The sequence below is a fragment of the Fulvia fulva genome, chromosome 1 (assembly GCF_020509005.1).
Source record: "Fulvia fulva chromosome 1, complete sequence".
Lineage (NCBI taxonomy): Eukaryota > Fungi > Ascomycota > Dothideomycetes > Mycosphaerellales > Mycosphaerellaceae > Fulvia > Fulvia fulva.
Window position 1 is genome coordinate 1,691,044 of NC_063012.1, and position 15,468 is coordinate 1,706,511.

Sequence of the window (15,468 nt, forward strand, 5' to 3'; positions counted from 1 at the left end):
ATTTCCATCCGTAGCGTTCTAGCTTGCGAGCAATAAGGCCTTCGGTAGCCAATTGCCAATCCTGACACTTCACGCCGGATTCATGCTGCCTTCAACTGGCTTCGCCGGTGGAGGTACAACCCTCTTCCGCTCCTTGCCCTTAAAGCGCCTCTGGAACAATTCATAGCCCAGATAAATCGAGAGCGGAAGTGCACATATCAATGCCGTAACACGTCGTGCAATCGACTTGTAGCGCGGATCTAAAACTCCCTCTTTTACCACCCTTCTCGCTGACTCTACGCCTCTTGCTGGGTCCTTGGCACCCAGATCAATGGGACCTTGTTGCGAAGGCTTGAACGGCCATAACCGTGGAAAGAGACTTTTCTTCTGCTCAATCTCGGCGGGAGGTTCTGGGTATGCGGGATGTCGTGATAATCGCTGCTCGGGCGCTGCTTGTCGGTAGGGGCGAGGTGTCGGAGGGGTTGGTTTCGCGGTGCTGTAGGATCTTGCCTTGTGCCATGGCGACACCAGGCCCCGGTTCGGCGACATACTGTAATGTCTGCACAGTATGGACGGGGGATGGTCATCTACAACGCGTACTTGTACCACCTGAGATGGTCCAGAAGTCGTGGCGCAGCGTCGGCAGAAGACACAACTTGTCTCCCGAGGGACGCCATCTGCAACGATGTCCAACATTTCGAAGACACACCATTCGAAAATCCGTCGTTTACATCGTGGATACACGCAACATGAGTACGTCTCCCACTCGACCGTGACGGTATGCTGCGAGCGAGAGCGTGGAGTCGTAAACTCGACGACGAAGTGTACCTTCTGTTCATGAGCATGAACGGTCTGCCCATGCAATCTGTCATCCAATGCCAAAGCTACTCAACCTATACTTGACAGCATCCGGACATCTAGAGGAGTCACAATTATGACAGAGATTCTTGAGCGTGCCCATCATGACCTCGATGTCTAGCTTGGGAGCTTGATGCCCTGCGGATCGTGGTCATCGCAGGAGGACGGAGAGGTCACAAGCAAAGTAACGCGTATGTACAAAGGTACTTTTGCTGACCTTCGAATATAGGCGCTGCGACTGTTACATAGTGTACACCATGAGCCATAAGCAACACAGCCGCCCCAAAAGACTACTTTTCCAGCCGGCAGGTCATACTACACGCCCAACCAGACCCGAAAGCTCTCTTCAGGACTTCGTCGAGCGCACGAGATACCCTGACTGGCGCAGTAGCGCCTTATCTAGCCAGCTTGTGCTCCGAGGTCCGTCCGGATGCTGCGCAGCGTCTTTGTCTGGTCGAGCTTCCAGATGGCACCAATATCATGGCGACCTCCACACGCCTGTGTATGCTCCGACAGCAGAACGCGCGCCTATCAGACCTGCCGGCATTGGCTCCGAAGGTTTGACACCGTCCAACATGTCGAAACCTGGTCACTGGCCCATGTACTCGCATCCAAGTGCTTATGTGGAACGATGTCGCTTTTTGCCATGGCCCAACAGTCCAAGACGACTCCCGAGCATTCACACAGCCGACAACCGTCTCCGCCGACTGGTCACTATCGAGTTGACGGGATGGCTCTTTCATAAAGCGCACGGCGACGGCTTGAATCTACAGCTGTTGTGGTAGAAACTCCATCCGCCGAAAGATCTCCAGGCACAAACGTAACCAAGCTCACTTGGCCTACGGAGTAATACAGCAGATCCCGATGGATGTCATCAATGGGACGACTTATCTGCGAAAAGCGCGATGCAGTCGTGTTTAAGGATACGTGATCTGCAGCAGGGGCATCATCATCCTTGCTAAGAGCGAAGACGTCGGACTTCGGTATAGAGTTTCGACCCACTTTTTTTCCTTCTTCCGACATCTTCGTCCTGCGCGACGGTTGTAGGCATTTGCTTTTCATCCAGCATGAACGGCAAACCCGACACTGGCCCATGGATCCTAGACCAAGACTGACTACACGATTGGATGCGCCATTGACGTTGCGACCATTTCGGCCTTCGAGAGATAACATCATCCATGTTCTTGGCGCATCAAACAGTTGTACAGTACGGTGCGCGAACGCAGATCCATGGTCATCTCTGTGAAACTTTGCTTGATCATTGAATAGACGCGTCATCGGGGTGACCACTTGCTGTCACAGTGCACCGGTAGACCTTGGCGCGATTGGTATATGAGAAAATGGTGCCGTGCCGAAAGGGAGCATGTACCGTCCGGCTCTCGCTACACCTCATCGACCATGCAGGCGCCACCAACTTCACTCAGGCGCAGGTTGTCATACCTTGTTGCTCCTACATTGTTGTTGTCCTGCGCTGGCCTTACCATTGGACTCGCCTATGCTCCCTGTTATAGCTCGTACTGCGTCGAGTACTTCTTTCCGTACCACACTCGCATCCACATCGCGCTGTTCTACAGCTTGTTGGCGGTGATAGGCCTGTCACTGACCGCTCGAACATGGTCGCTACCGATACAGAGACTTTCGCAATGGCACTTTTCAGAGAAGCACGTACCTTTGGCAGGCAAGCCGCTCTCAGTTGGCGCCTTTGTTCTGGGCTTCCTGATAGTAGGAGCAACATTTGGAAGTACTGGATACTGGTATGAGGCACAACAGCAGTTCTGGTTTGATCGTGGAGCGACGGTCGACTGGACTGAACACATGTTCCGACTTGCCTGGTGTGGGATCACGGGCCATTGGTGCGACATCTGGGCAGGACTGGTCGTCATCCCAGTGGGCAGAAACAGTATTCTAGGACGAACGTTCAACATCCATACCTCGACATTATTGCTGGTACACAAGCTCCTGGCTTACGGCCTCTTCGCATTCGCCATCATCCGCGGGCTGTTCTTCTTCGTAACTTATCGGCCCGAGCTATGGGCCGAGAGCAAGGCTAACAGAGTGAATAGTCGTGGCTCGATGTATACCTCAAAGCTTCCTATGAAGTACAAGGCCATTTCCAAACCGACAACCCAGCCTACACCTGGGAAGAGACGGAAGCGATGGGCTACTACTACGCTTTCACTCTCCCCATCGCTCTGATCGCAGGCTGGCTACTGATTCCAGCGATGGTCATCACGGGACTACCCTGGCTGAGACGAAACCACTACAACACCTTCTACTTCACCCACATCATCCTGGCCTTTCTGGTCATCTGGGCACTTTGTATACACAGCAGCACAGGGTTCTACTTCCTTCTGCCTGGCATCATATTATGGGTGGCTGACTGGGCGTGGCGGGTGTCGAATTCGTTGTATGCCAAGCAGCAGGTTCAGATCGAGTATGCAGGCAACGACTGGTACCGCATTCGACTGCCCTGGGGCTCTAAGATCAGCTCGGGCAACTCGGAGAAGGCATTGGAGTCTGGGCACGTCTCGGATGATAGTGAGAAGACAGTCGTTGCACCATCGACCTCCAGTCCTATTGCGACATACTACATCAACATTGGACAGATAAGCCGGCTCGAAGCTCACCCCTTCTCCGCAGTCTACTCCACCGTATCAAACTCGGGTCCCGTGCTACTATTCCAACGAGGTCCAGCGAAGAAGAAGGACAAGAAGCGCGATAAGGAGTGGACGTGGAAGTTGAGCTACCTGGCCCACGACGCTGCAAACGAAGCGAACCCCCTAACATTGCCCGTAAGTCAAGCACCCGATCAGCTGCAAACATGATGCTAACACAAACTACAGGCTAGGATAGAAGGTCCCTACCACCACCACGTCCCAGAAATGCACGCCGCGAATCACATATTCCTCCTCGTTGGAGGCACCGGCGTCACTGGCGCCCTCTCAATCGCAAACTGGTGGGCCGGCAAATACGATGCTTCCGAGCAACCCGCGCAGAGGTCTCTTCGCTTACTGTGGAGCACGCGAGGACAGGCAGATTGGCAATTACAAGAAGTCGAAGACCTCCGCCGTCTAGCGCAGGAATGCCCAAACATGGAGCTTGTACTACACGACAGCACGCAATCCGGACGAATCGATCCTCACACTGCTTTGAGCGACTTCCTGGGATCCGTGCCTGCCGAGTCGACATCGTCCACCCTTGGATGGGAGGGCGCGAAGAGCCAGAAGGAAGGTTCTGCCTGGACTTATGTTTCTGGGCCGGGGGGAATGATGAAGAGTGCCGAAGCTGCTTGCGTGCAGCAACAGATTGCATTGCGGAGAGTGGGCAAGACAGGTGCGAGGGGTATAAGGGATCTGAGTTGGTATATTTCAAACTTCAATGTCTGACGCGTTCCGAGCGATGATACCTCTGCAGCGGAATTGTATAAAACATATATTCATGACGTCGTAACGAAGATCACGGCAACACTATCATGTCACGGCTTTCGTCTCTCACTCCATCCATGCAGACTCCTTCTAACGCCGAGTGTTCTACGTTGTGTCCCGGATGCTGTCGCCATTGATGTTGTGTGAAATGTTGAAGCCGGTCTGAACGATGTTGAAGCGGCTGGCTGGCTCTCATGCTGTTTTTCGCCAGTCGTGTTAAACGGCTGTTCCTGCTCATCATCCCCTTTCTGCGGCGAACTGGAGAGGAAGACATATCTCCCATTATTGGCATCGTCGCTAGCCCTAGGCTGTGGCCTCGATGACATTGGCGTCGCTCGTGGCTTGCGGTCGGGAACCGACTGCCGTGACGTGCTGATTGTTCTTGAGACACCATGATTCGCAGCATTTGGTATCTCGCGCAATGGACGAGCGGGCTGTGGCTGCTCTACCACTTCAGCAGCTTCTTTAGGCTTTTTGAAGAAACTTGAAATACTGCCTTGACCTTCGATCTGCCTCTTGCGCCCCTTTGTTTCCATGGGATTGTCCTTCTTTTCTTCTGCCCGCTTGTCGCTTCGATCCATCTTGCCTTGCTCCACGAGCTCGTCGTATCTTTCTTTGACGCTAGTGAAGCCCGTCTGCAGAGGTGCGTTGGGTATCGAGAATGTTTCCTGGCGCTGCATGGTAGTGTCAGAGGCCCATGTTGCTGCCTTGGCACTCCCGAAACCGGGCAATGTACCAGTCTTCTTGCTGTAATCCCATCTCCGTGTCTCTTCCATGGCTTCCTCTCCATTGAGCGGCCAGTAGTTGTCTTCATCGCGCTCCGAGTTCCGCTTACTCTCTGTAATCAGCGTAGCTGAAGGACATTCTCTCCGGAGGGTCGATGATAAGCTCGTGATCACGTCGAAAGGCAGGCTCGGACCATGTTCTTCGAAGAACTTTCCGACTCCTTTGTGGGTCAGAAAAGTAGACATTGATGTCTCTTCTCGTTGTGTATTCTTGATCGGACAGCTGAGGTAAAGTAATGCTTGTGCTCGAGTCATGCCGACGTATAGCAGTCTGCGCTCCTCGTCGTGATCGTCTGCTCGTGAGTGAGGTATGGAACCATCATAGCAGGCTGGGATGAAGACGACAGGCCACTCCAATCCTTTTGAGGCGTGTATGGTCGAGATTGTGACTTGCTGCACCTGCTCGCCGTCTTCATCTGCTTTCTTCTCAGCGGAGGCTGTCAGTGCGATGTTGGACAGGAATATCGAAAGAGCGTCCTGGGTGGAGTCGCTTCTCTGCTCCAGATCGTCCACGTTCGGCAGGCTATCAGCTTCGCCCAACTCTGCAAGCTTACCAGGAGCCATGACATCGGCAGCTTGCGCCATGAGCTCTTCAACATTGTTCCAGCGCGCTTCATGGGTCTCGTCGTCAGCATGCTTCTGCTTCAAATACGCCTGCAAGGATATCTTCTGCGTGATCATGCTGATCAGATCCACGATCGATGCCTCTTCGGGTTTCCATGATTCAACTTTCTTGTGGCCACACAGAATGACGTTCACAAACGAGCCCAACCCTTTGCGAGCAGGCTCGTTCAGCTTGGTCTTCGGTGAGCAACGACCTTGTGCAACGTCGAGCACGAGCGACCACAAGGAGATGCCTTTGGACGTGGCCTCCTCACGAAGTCTCTTGATTGTCTCATCCCCAACCTTTCGTGAAGGGACGTTGACGATGCGCTCGACTGCTTCAGTATTGTGAGGGTTGTGGATGACACGAAGGTAGTCAACGAGTAGTTTGACCTCTGCTCGATCGTAAAACCTCATGCCGCCCACCATTCGATACGGTATGCCAGCATTTCCAAACGCAGTCTCAATAGCGCGAGAGAGGGCAGCAGACCTGAGCAAGACAGCGAAGTCGCTTGACTGCATCATGCCGCCGGATAAAGCTTGCATTCGCTTGATCTCAGACACTAACCATTCAGCTTCGGAGAATGCCGATGGCAGCTTTCGTAATACCGGCCTCAATCCATAGCTATGTGTCGCCTGCAGCTTCTTCGGCGGCCGACTTTCGTCCTGCTCAATAACATTTTGTGCAGCAAGCAGGATTGCACCAGATGACCGGTAGTTCTCCTCGAGGTGGATCGTGAGAGTATCAGGCCAATGCTTCTTCATCCTTGACAGATTCTTGATCTCGGCCGCCCTGAAGCCGTAAATACTTTGATCGGGATCACCAACAATGGTGATGACATTGCGTTGCTGAGCGAACAGGGTCATTAGATCGTACTGGATGTTGTTGGTGTCCTGAAACTCGTCGATGAGAACTGCTTCTACATCCGAAACACATTGCGGATGTGACTTCACCAGGAAGTGACAGCGGAGCAAGATGTCATCGTAGTCGAGGAGATTTGAAGCTGCTAGTGTGGCCTCGTAGTCGTCGAACAGCCTCTGGAACTCCTGTTGCTCAACACCCTTCTTCGCAGGACCCTTGCCGGACTTTGGGTCATCGTCGCTGCGCACTTTCCGCGATGATATCCGGCCGAACGCTGACCCAGGCTCCATGGATAGACCCAGTTTCTTGATCAGTCGTTTCAAGATGGCTTTGCTGTCGGCCGAGTCAGCGATACCGAAGTCTTTGGCGAGCCCAATGTGCTGGCCATATCGCTTGAGGTAGCGCAACGCCACCGAGTGGAAAGTGCCCAGCTGTAGTTGCTTCGAGAGCTCTTCACCGACGAAGTTCTTGATGCGCTCCTTCATCTCGGCGGCGGCCTTGACGGTAAAAGTGCAGACGATGATGTTGCATGGTCTCCATTGGCGATGCGCGACCAGGTACGCGACGCGTGCTGTGAGAGTCTTGGTCTTGCCCGAGCCAGGCGGCGCCAGCACCTGCAAGACAGCAGCATCGGAAGCTACGGCGGTTTTCTGAGCTTCATTAAGGCCCTGCCAGATGTTGTCCATGGCATGGAGATGGAGATAGTGGAGTGTTGTGCATGCGAGGCATGGTAAGATTTTGCCTTGGGATGTTCTTGTCGCGTGTAAAACACGCTAAAAGCACTCGGCTCGCGCGGTCCCGTGATCTCGGCAAAACTAAACCCCGGGAGGCTGACATGATGCTTCGACGACACCGCTCGTTCAGTCATTACGCGTTCCTAACAAGCTAACAAAACAAACCAGTCATCGCCCATACGCCCCTTGCAGTCTGTCACGACTCACCATGCATTGCCTCCATTGCTCCTGTCCGAACCAAGCTGAACTTATCACAGCTTCCATGTGGGCCAGACAATGATCTCTCAACGGCCTAGTCTGCCATCAAGCATGGCGTAAGGATCCCAGCAGTCTCGTAATTTCATCGCCCTATCGCTCCTGCCCGGTATCATAACTATGCGCCTAGGACTGTCCCTTCACCTTCCGAAGGAGCACCATAGCGCTCTGGCGACGACTGTTGTCCTCAATATCGGTCTGCTTGGCGTTCGCGACGATCTGATCATCAATCACGAACCACTTTCCATTGTGCTCGCGGACCACATCGTAGTGGCCGCGGCTTGAAGATCGCCCGGGATGTCGGAGGACGCATCGCAGGACATACCCGTCTCGAGGTGCTCGCTCTTATGTGAACACTTACTGCGCTCAAGCACTACCGATGCGGTCGACTGGAAAATCTCACCAAGGAACTTGTGCTCTTCGCCCACAGAATCGATGAGAGCGCCCATGTAGAGGCGAGCATCCTGCTGACAGTCGCCATCATACATCGATCGGGCACCACCTTCAGCACCGTACGCGAATACCTGCTGCATAAGACAGGCATTGGCGACGTGCTTATCCTTTGGCATCTTGGACTTGTGAAAGATGCCCTCTCTCATGTCCAGCAATACCTGGCCAAGATATGGTGCTATTGGGATCTCTCCGTTCTTGGCAGCATGGATGCTGATCCTGCTCCTGAGCGACTCGAGGTTGTCTCGGTCAGACTTCCTCATCTTACCGTCCGCATCAGTCTTGAGCATCAGGAAGTCATCGTGCTTGAGACCGAACGTAGCTAGGTCGCCGTCACCTCTTAGCTGCTCGATCTGCTCGTGCGTCAAGGCGGCACCCAGCATCTGCAGAGCTCCATTTGAGAAGCAAGAGAGCTTGGTATTGACCAAGCCATGGAGCTGATAGTCAGTCTCACCATCACGCTCACGGGTCGGAGTAATAGGATCCGCGATCGGTGCTGCAGAGCCAGCACCCGACCTAAAACCACTCGGGCGTCGAGTCTGAGCAAGGCCGACGATGGTGTCGTTCTCGCCGATTGTGTAGTAGTCGAAGGTACGTCGCTTCGGGTGGTAGACGTACAGCTTTCCCTTCGCCCTCATCGACTCGGTGGTGGCGTTGTCAGGCACTGCCGGTCTGGCTTTGGCTGGCTGCGACGTCTCGCTACCCTTCGAGACCTCGCTGCCCTCCGACTCGTTGCTGTCGAGCTTGGGCTTCTTTTGCTGAGCGTGACCCTCGTCGCCAGCGCGCTTGCGCTTACTGCAGGAAGGTGAATCCTTTGGGTCGCTTATCATCTGCGCGACCGGGGCGGTCTCGACCACTTCTTGTTGACCCTGCGGCTGCGCAGCGGCCTCCATGGCGGCGGCATCCCTCCTCTCCTGTATCTCACGCTCGCGTACAGCTCGTCGCCGCACGATCTCCTCCGCCTGACGCTCAGCCTTCTCTTTCATGGAAGGACCAAGTGGCACCTTGACCGTGCGCTTCGTGATCTTGGGTGGTGCCTTCTTGAGCATCGGCGTGGCAGATGCCTTGCGTTCAACCCGCTGCACAGGTACTGGGGTGGCAGCACCGCTTCTCGAGCCGCTGAGCTTCCCGTCGTCGACCAGAATCTTCTTCTTCTGCGCGATTTGGTCTTCCCATGCTTGGATGCTGGCTGCTGTGCCCTTGATGGCAAGCTCCTTGTCGGATAGCTTCTCTCGAGCGCGAGTGAGGCGACCACGAGTGTAGCTCGTGGCTGCTTTGGCGACACCTGCCTGAGCCAGCTCGAGTTCCTTGCGCGCCTTTGGCATCTCGCGCTCGAGACGAGTGGCTGTCTCCTGTGCATCCGCGATCTTGTCGTTGAGCTGGTTGATGGAATTAAGGATCTTTTCCTTCTGGTAGTCCGTCACCCGTTGCGGTTGTGAGTAAGGGGTAGTCGGAATGGTGGAAGTCTTGGTGACACGCTGCTGGTTGAGTTTCTTGAAGTCCATGACTAGGCTTCGAGTGATCTGACAGAGGTATGTAAGTGTGTCGTGGTCGATGAGCCTTGAAGCAAAATTCTGTCGTAGTGATTCTGAATGCAGAGCCGAGTAGCGCCTTGTTGTTTGCTGAACAGTGTGATGCGCCTGATTGCTTGTCAAGATGTGGAAGTTGCGACAGAGGTTGAAGTTGAATCTGAAGTTGGGGTGGAATGAAGAGTAAGATCGCGATGAGAGTGTTCTGGTGGCGTTGTGATGCACAGACCCCAAAAATGCAGGGGTCCAGCTTGACATTCACTTACGCTTGTGAACAGTGATTCTAAGCTTCGCGAACTTGACCCACGTTACACAATGTATACAGAAGCGAAATGGCTTATAGAAGAGTCAACATGACAAGGCCAAGGAGCTCGCCCGTGTTTGAGAAATATTACAGTACAATGTCTGCTGGCCGAAGATGGACTACAAAGTTGTGCAGCATTGCTTGCAACGGAAACAGAGCCGCGTGACTGTCAACTGCAGGTACAATCATCGAAGCAAACCGAACATCCACAGATCGTACCATTATGCGACAAAACGTCGCTATAGAAGTAAAAGCTCCCATCAATGAAAGTGTCATTGTAGCTCAGTCCAATACCTAGCACAAAGGTCGCATCACCGCCTCCATTCTGCTTCTCCATAGCATCCCTCGCCCTCGCAACCTCCATAGGATCAATATGAAGACCCAAAGCCCTCCTCCCACATCCCCTGGCGCCCTCTGCCCTCTTCGAATGTACCTTGACCACCCCAGCCCCCCTCATCATCGTGGATCCAATCCTCGCACCATTAACAGAACGCCTGCTCTCACGCTCCGTTTTGACCGACCGCCGAGACCTTTGCAGCGTCTCAATCTCCCTCCTCAGCCGGCAGTTCACCCTCCTACTCCCATCAAGCTCCTTCCGCAGCCTCATGGCTTCGGCGAAGACTCTTGATCTCAGTTTAGCCAAGACCTTCATGATGCGATATTTTTGCTTGAGGTCTCTGATGCGTTGTCGGAGATCAGGAACTCTACTGGCTTGTGCAAGGGATGCATTGAGCCTCCTTCGCAAGTCTCTAATTTCAGCGGCGCGAGAGGCGCGGGTTGAGGAGGCTTCTTTTCGTAGCCATTGGAGTTCGATGCGGGAGGCTCTTTCGTCTTGAAGGAGGGCCTGAAGTTCTGGTGTGTGGGTTGGGGTCGGGGACATGGTTGATGCTGGAAAATGCTGTGTTTGTGAGGGTGATGTAGTTGCTGTGCGCGCTGACAGTCGAGAGCTTTGAGCACATAAAGGCATTGTTCAATCAGTGACCGGATGCGGAAAACATCATGTATACCTATTACGAACGAGAAATGCTACACTGATAAAAAAGACGTTACTACTGCGCTCCAATTTACCGTTTCCTCATCTCCATGGTATGCGTTGATTTCGCCGGCGGAGGCTTCGGCGTAGACTTTCGGGGAGCTTTCGATGCAGCAGCCTTGGATGCAGGTTTCGACCCTGTCTTTCGTCCTCCTCTGCCTCGTCCTCGTCCACCTCTACCGCCCCTACCACCTGTCCCGCCTCCACGACCACGACCACGATTAGATTCACTGGGTACAGGAGGCTCTGCTTCCGCCTCATCCGCCTCATCCTCTTCATCCTCCTCCTCATCCTCCTCATCGTTCCCTTCGCCAGCTGGGGTCTGACCATCCTCCACGTCTCTCCTGTGCTTGCGACAATCTTCCAAATCCGCCTTAAACTGCTCCACCTGAGCATCGAGCTCCGCATTCACATCTCGAAGATTCTGAACCTGTGCCTCGAGCTCTGTACGCACGTCTTCATCTGACCGACTGCTCGAGGAATTACGCTTCCTCTTCCTCGAGGGAGACGATGTACCTTCGGCATTATTGAGTCTCGCATTAGCATCTCTCAGCTGGGCCTGCAGGCCATCGATAGTAGACGCAAGTTCCGTCTCCCTGTCGATGAACTCCTGCCTCAGCTGTTCTTCGTGTTGATCGGTGCCTTTGCGATGCTCTTGGCAATCCTCGAGTCGCTTCTCGATGCCATCATATCGCTGTTGAAGGGCTCGCAACTTACCATCCAGTTCGTCACGCTCCGTCGTGTCGAGCTCATCCACAGCTTCGAAGAGTCGCGTTTCCAGCTCTGCAATTCGCGCATTTAGGCTATCAACTTCTTCCCGGCGTCTTTCGTCGCATTCATCTTCAGTAATCAACTTTTCATCGGTTCGCTCTCTCAGCTTTATGACCTCCCTTTCAAGAAATGCATTCCTTTCCTGCAACTCTTCGGTCCAAGCCCGCTGCTCTCGCAACTTATCATCCAGTTCGTCACGCAGCTCTTCCATGGCCTCTCCGGCAAACTCCGACGTCTCAAGCTCTCCCTCGGTATTGGCGAGGTGCGCTTCCAGCTCTGCAATTCGTGCTTTTAGGCTATCAACTTCCTCCTTGCGTCTTTTGTCGCACTCATCTTCAGTGATCAATCCAATATTAGGTCGCTCTCTCAGCTCGCGAACCTCTTGCTCAAGCTCCTCAATCCTCTGCTCCAGCTGTCCATTCCGCTGCTCCAACGTCGCCACTTCAGTCCGCAAATTATTCTTCTCCGCTTCCGACAGATCATACTCTCCGCCCACAGCAGCTAGCTTCGTCTGCCACTCTACATTCTGCTCAACCTGTTCATCCAGCTTATCCTGCAGCTCTCTGTACCGCGCCGCCTGGTCAGCATACTCGTCTTGCAGGCGTCGATTCTCGCCCTCAGCCCGCTTAGCAATGTCTTTCCACGCGGCAATCTGGCGCCGCAAACGTTTCTTGGCGCGTTTGCACTCCTTGAGGGCGTCGTCGTCGTCGCCAGCAGCAGGAGACGCATCGTCTGGCTTCTCGAAAACGTCGTCTGGAGATTCTCCAGCCACGATCTCAGGAGAGTCGGTGTCGCTGGCTGCGCGCAGTGCATCGTTCTCAGCTTGTAGGTCGTCACGCTCTTTCGTCATTTCTCCAAGTTGCCATTGTAGATCACACTTCTGCTCTTCAAACTCGTTGGCGTCCTTCAGAGCCTGGTCGAGCGCCTCTTGAAGGTCAGCTCTGTCCTTCTCACAATCATCAAGCTTCTTGACAGCCGGATGCTCCTCATATTGCGCAGAATCATCTTCATAATCCGGGAGGTCATCGGTGTTTTGTCTCTGCTGGCGGTCTTGGCCACGTTGCTGTTCAATGCCTGATCGTGAAGGACCATGACCGGGACGATCACGAGCTTGCTCAGTAGACTTGCCAGCCCCAGAAAACAGCCGACCAAGTCCAAGTCCAAAAAATGCGTTTCCCAATCCCGGTCTTGGCCGTGGGCCAGGCTCCTGTTCGATACTCTGCTGCAGCTCTCTGTTAAGCTGTTCACCCGCTTGACGCGAGAAAAGTGGTGTATCAACTAGAGGATAGTCGTCTGAATTCGGACCTCTTGAGTTGGGCGTATAGTAGGCCGATTTCGGACTTCTTGAGATGGGCATATAGTACTCTGACTTCAAACTTTTTGATTTGGGCGTTGCATCATATAGATCGTCGCCTCCTCCTTCTTCTTCTTCTTGGCGATCATCATCGCCTCCGCTTTGAGGGTTGCTGGCTGATGGACCCGGTATACGTGGCGAGTTGCGCTCAGATCTACGACTACCACTGCCACTGCGTCTTGCGCTGCTGGTGCGAGACCTTGAAGGTTCTCGCCCTGGATTCCGAACACCGAGTACGGGCGGCGTGGCAGGCTCTGCAATTGCCTTCTCCAAGCTCGTGAGTGGCGAGTCTGATAGTCGACGCTCCCAAGCCCGAGAAGGTCGCTGCTGTGCCTCATCTAGCTCGAGGTCCTCCCCACTGTCTTCGGGCAGCTCGTCGTCGTCGTCGTCGTCGTCGTCGTCGAAACTGCTTGAATCATACCCATTTGGTGAGATCAGGATTGGGTTGTCTACAGAATTGCCAAGAGGTGGCTGGATCGCAGGAGTTGACCCAGTGGGCTGCTCGCCGTCAACACCACCCTCGTCATAATCGTCGTCGTTGCCGTTCTCATCACCTCCTCCTTCAGAATCCTGCTCGCCAACCGGCTCTGGAGTAGCACCGGTACTAAACGATCTCCTCCGCCGCGGCGTGGACATACTTCGTTCACGACCACTTCCATCTGTATGCACAGCCGGCCGCGGTCTCCTCACGGCACTCTGCCTGGGCTGTCCTCCCGGACCAAGGCCTCGACGGTTGGCGACACCAACAGTGGGAGAAAGCGAGGCACTTCTGTGGTTTCCGTGCGTGAAGCGGTAAGGTTTAGGAGCTGGAGGTGGACTGGGCGCCATCTTGGTGAGTATCAGATGTGTTGTTCGATTTTCCGCGCGAGAGGAGCTGCGAACGATTGAGGGATGAGCTGCGATGTCCGTACTAATGATACAATGTCAAAGAGTGGAAGGTGTCTTTGTGCTGAGTCGCCGGATGCGGACGTAACTGTATGGGCACATCAGTCCTGGGGATGGCATTGTTTATGGATTTGGGGACAAAGGGACGATTCGTTGGATTCGCATCAAGTTGGTATTGAGGACTATCCTAAGCCTGGGGTATCAAGTCTATCGTATATGCATCAGTGAACAGATCTTCTGACGCATCGTATATTCAAGGGCGACATTTGTTTACTCACAATTCGTCTCTGCCAGCATGCTCGTCCCTGCCCACGCTCCGCCGTACTGCAGGCTGCACATCGTCGAAGTAGCCTTCAAGCTCCAACCACTCGGCGACAAAGGCAAGCGTGAGCATGGCCCAATCTTCCACCGTATCCAAGTCTAAATGTTCGCCATCGTCTTGGATGGTATGCCATACGGTCGGAAATGGCGCAGTGATGATGTGCAAGATCTCAACACCACGAGCCATGAATGGGACATGGTCATCTTCGACGTAGCCTCCCGACCATCGGTCTGTATCTTTCTTCCCGCCTTCGTGAAGAAACATTGGCTCCTTCGCCCGCTCTTCCGCCCGCTTGCTGGGGTGGTTTGGAGAGCTTTTGAACATGCCTGCTGCCCTGAGGCGCGTCTCTGCTTCTGCCATCTTCTGATACGCCCAATGCGTTGTCTTGAAGTATGAAGGAACCTTGGGATCTTTCGAGCCGAGCAGGTCCAGAAGAACGAACAGCTCAATGGTCCTCAACGGGGACTCGAACACACCTCCTCCATAACCAAACATGGTCGTCTCCCACTCTGCTGCCAGACTCCTCGCGCCATAGAGCGAGTCAGTGTGTGTCCACGTGTGGAAGGCCTCCTCGCCGTCCAACAGGAGGATCTGCACGCCCTGGTGTCCCTCTAGATCATCATCCGTGTTCCCCGCGGCGGACATGGCGTTCCACTTTGCCGTCAAGGCAGCATCGATGGATCTTGCGGCATGCAGGAGCATAGCACACGGCGCAGCGGAATCGGTGGCTCCAATGAAGCCCTCCGGAGTCAGCTTGCTGTCGTAGTGAGCAACCAGCGACAGCCTCCCCACGTCCCCATCACCTTTCGTCCAAGGCGGATCTCGGTTCGCGATCAGATTGACAAAGGGCACTTGGTCGCCATTGCTGGTGGGCGTGGTCGAGGACGAGTTCTGGAAGGAGAGCTTCCATTCGGGCAGATTGTCGTTGAAGAAGTCGGCAAAGTGCTGCAGAACGGCGCGGGAGCCTTCTGTGCCGGGGACACGGGTGCGCAGGATCGGCGCGAGCAGTTTGCCCGTGTTGATGTCGAAGTCGTGGCCGGGCGTGGGCAGTGCACGCAGCGTGTCGTCGGAGAGAGTCGAGTAGGCGTGCACACCGATGCACGTTTCGCGGAGGACTGCTGGCGGCGGCAGCAGCAGCAGCGGCGGCGGCAGCAGCAGCAGTTGGCTGAGGAGCTTCATGGTCGTGTGCCGTTATCTTCGCAGTGTCATGGTAGGGGTGTACTGTATGTCTACTACTACATGGACTGTGCGGGCTGCAGCATGTCTCGGCGTTGCGACCACGGGTCTTCCTGTTTCAACACTTGCAAGTTCATCAGCAG

The 15,468-nt window shown here is 54.4% G+C and overlaps 6 protein-coding genes across 6 annotated transcripts; 1 reads left to right on the forward strand and 5 right to left on the reverse strand.

Annotated features, from left to right (window-relative positions):
- Positions 1-69: 69 nt before the first annotated feature.
- Positions 70-675, reverse strand: CLAFUR5_00409 (uncharacterized protein; the record flags this gene model as incomplete). The annotated part of the gene is made up of 1 exon (XM_047899557.1): positions 70-675. One exon carries the CDS (start codon positions 673-675, stop codon positions 70-72), a length of 606 nt encoding a protein of 201 aa, XP_047756195.1.
- A 1,494-nt stretch (positions 676-2,169) lies between these two features.
- Positions 2,170-4,223, forward strand: CLAFUR5_00410 (uncharacterized protein; the record flags this gene model as incomplete). Its single annotated transcript, XM_047899558.1, has 3 exons — positions 2,170-2,847; positions 2,901-3,629; positions 3,681-4,223. The coding sequence occupies 3 exons, from the start codon at positions 2,170-2,172 to the stop codon at positions 4,221-4,223; spliced, it is 1,950 nt and encodes a 649-aa protein (XP_047756729.1).
- An 89-nt stretch (positions 4,224-4,312) lies between these two features.
- On the reverse strand, positions 4,313-7,198 carry CLAFUR5_00411 (ATP-dependent DNA helicase srs2; the record flags this gene model as incomplete). Its single annotated transcript, XM_047899559.1, has 1 exon — positions 4,313-7,198. One exon carries the CDS (start codon positions 7,196-7,198, stop codon positions 4,313-4,315), a length of 2,886 nt encoding a protein of 961 aa, XP_047757354.1.
- A 533-nt stretch (positions 7,199-7,731) lies between these two features.
- Positions 7,732-9,456, reverse strand: CLAFUR5_00412 (uncharacterized protein; the record flags this gene model as incomplete). The annotated part of the gene is made up of 1 exon (XM_047899560.1): positions 7,732-9,456. The coding sequence occupies one exon, from the start codon at positions 9,454-9,456 to the stop codon at positions 7,732-7,734; it is 1,725 nt and encodes a 574-aa protein (XP_047757357.1).
- A 1,392-nt stretch (positions 9,457-10,848) lies between these two features.
- Positions 10,849-13,770, reverse strand: CLAFUR5_00413 (uncharacterized protein; the record flags this gene model as incomplete). The annotated part of the gene is made up of 1 exon (XM_047899561.1): positions 10,849-13,770. One exon carries the CDS (start codon positions 13,768-13,770, stop codon positions 10,849-10,851), a length of 2,922 nt encoding a protein of 973 aa, XP_047757393.1.
- A 331-nt stretch (positions 13,771-14,101) lies between these two features.
- Positions 14,102-15,328, reverse strand: CLAFUR5_00414 (Glutaminyl-peptide cyclotransferase; the record flags this gene model as incomplete). The annotated part of the gene is made up of 1 exon (XM_047899562.1): positions 14,102-15,328. One exon carries the CDS (start codon positions 15,326-15,328, stop codon positions 14,102-14,104), a length of 1,227 nt encoding a protein of 408 aa, XP_047757351.1.
- Between the last annotated feature and the right edge of the window lie 140 nt (positions 15,329-15,468).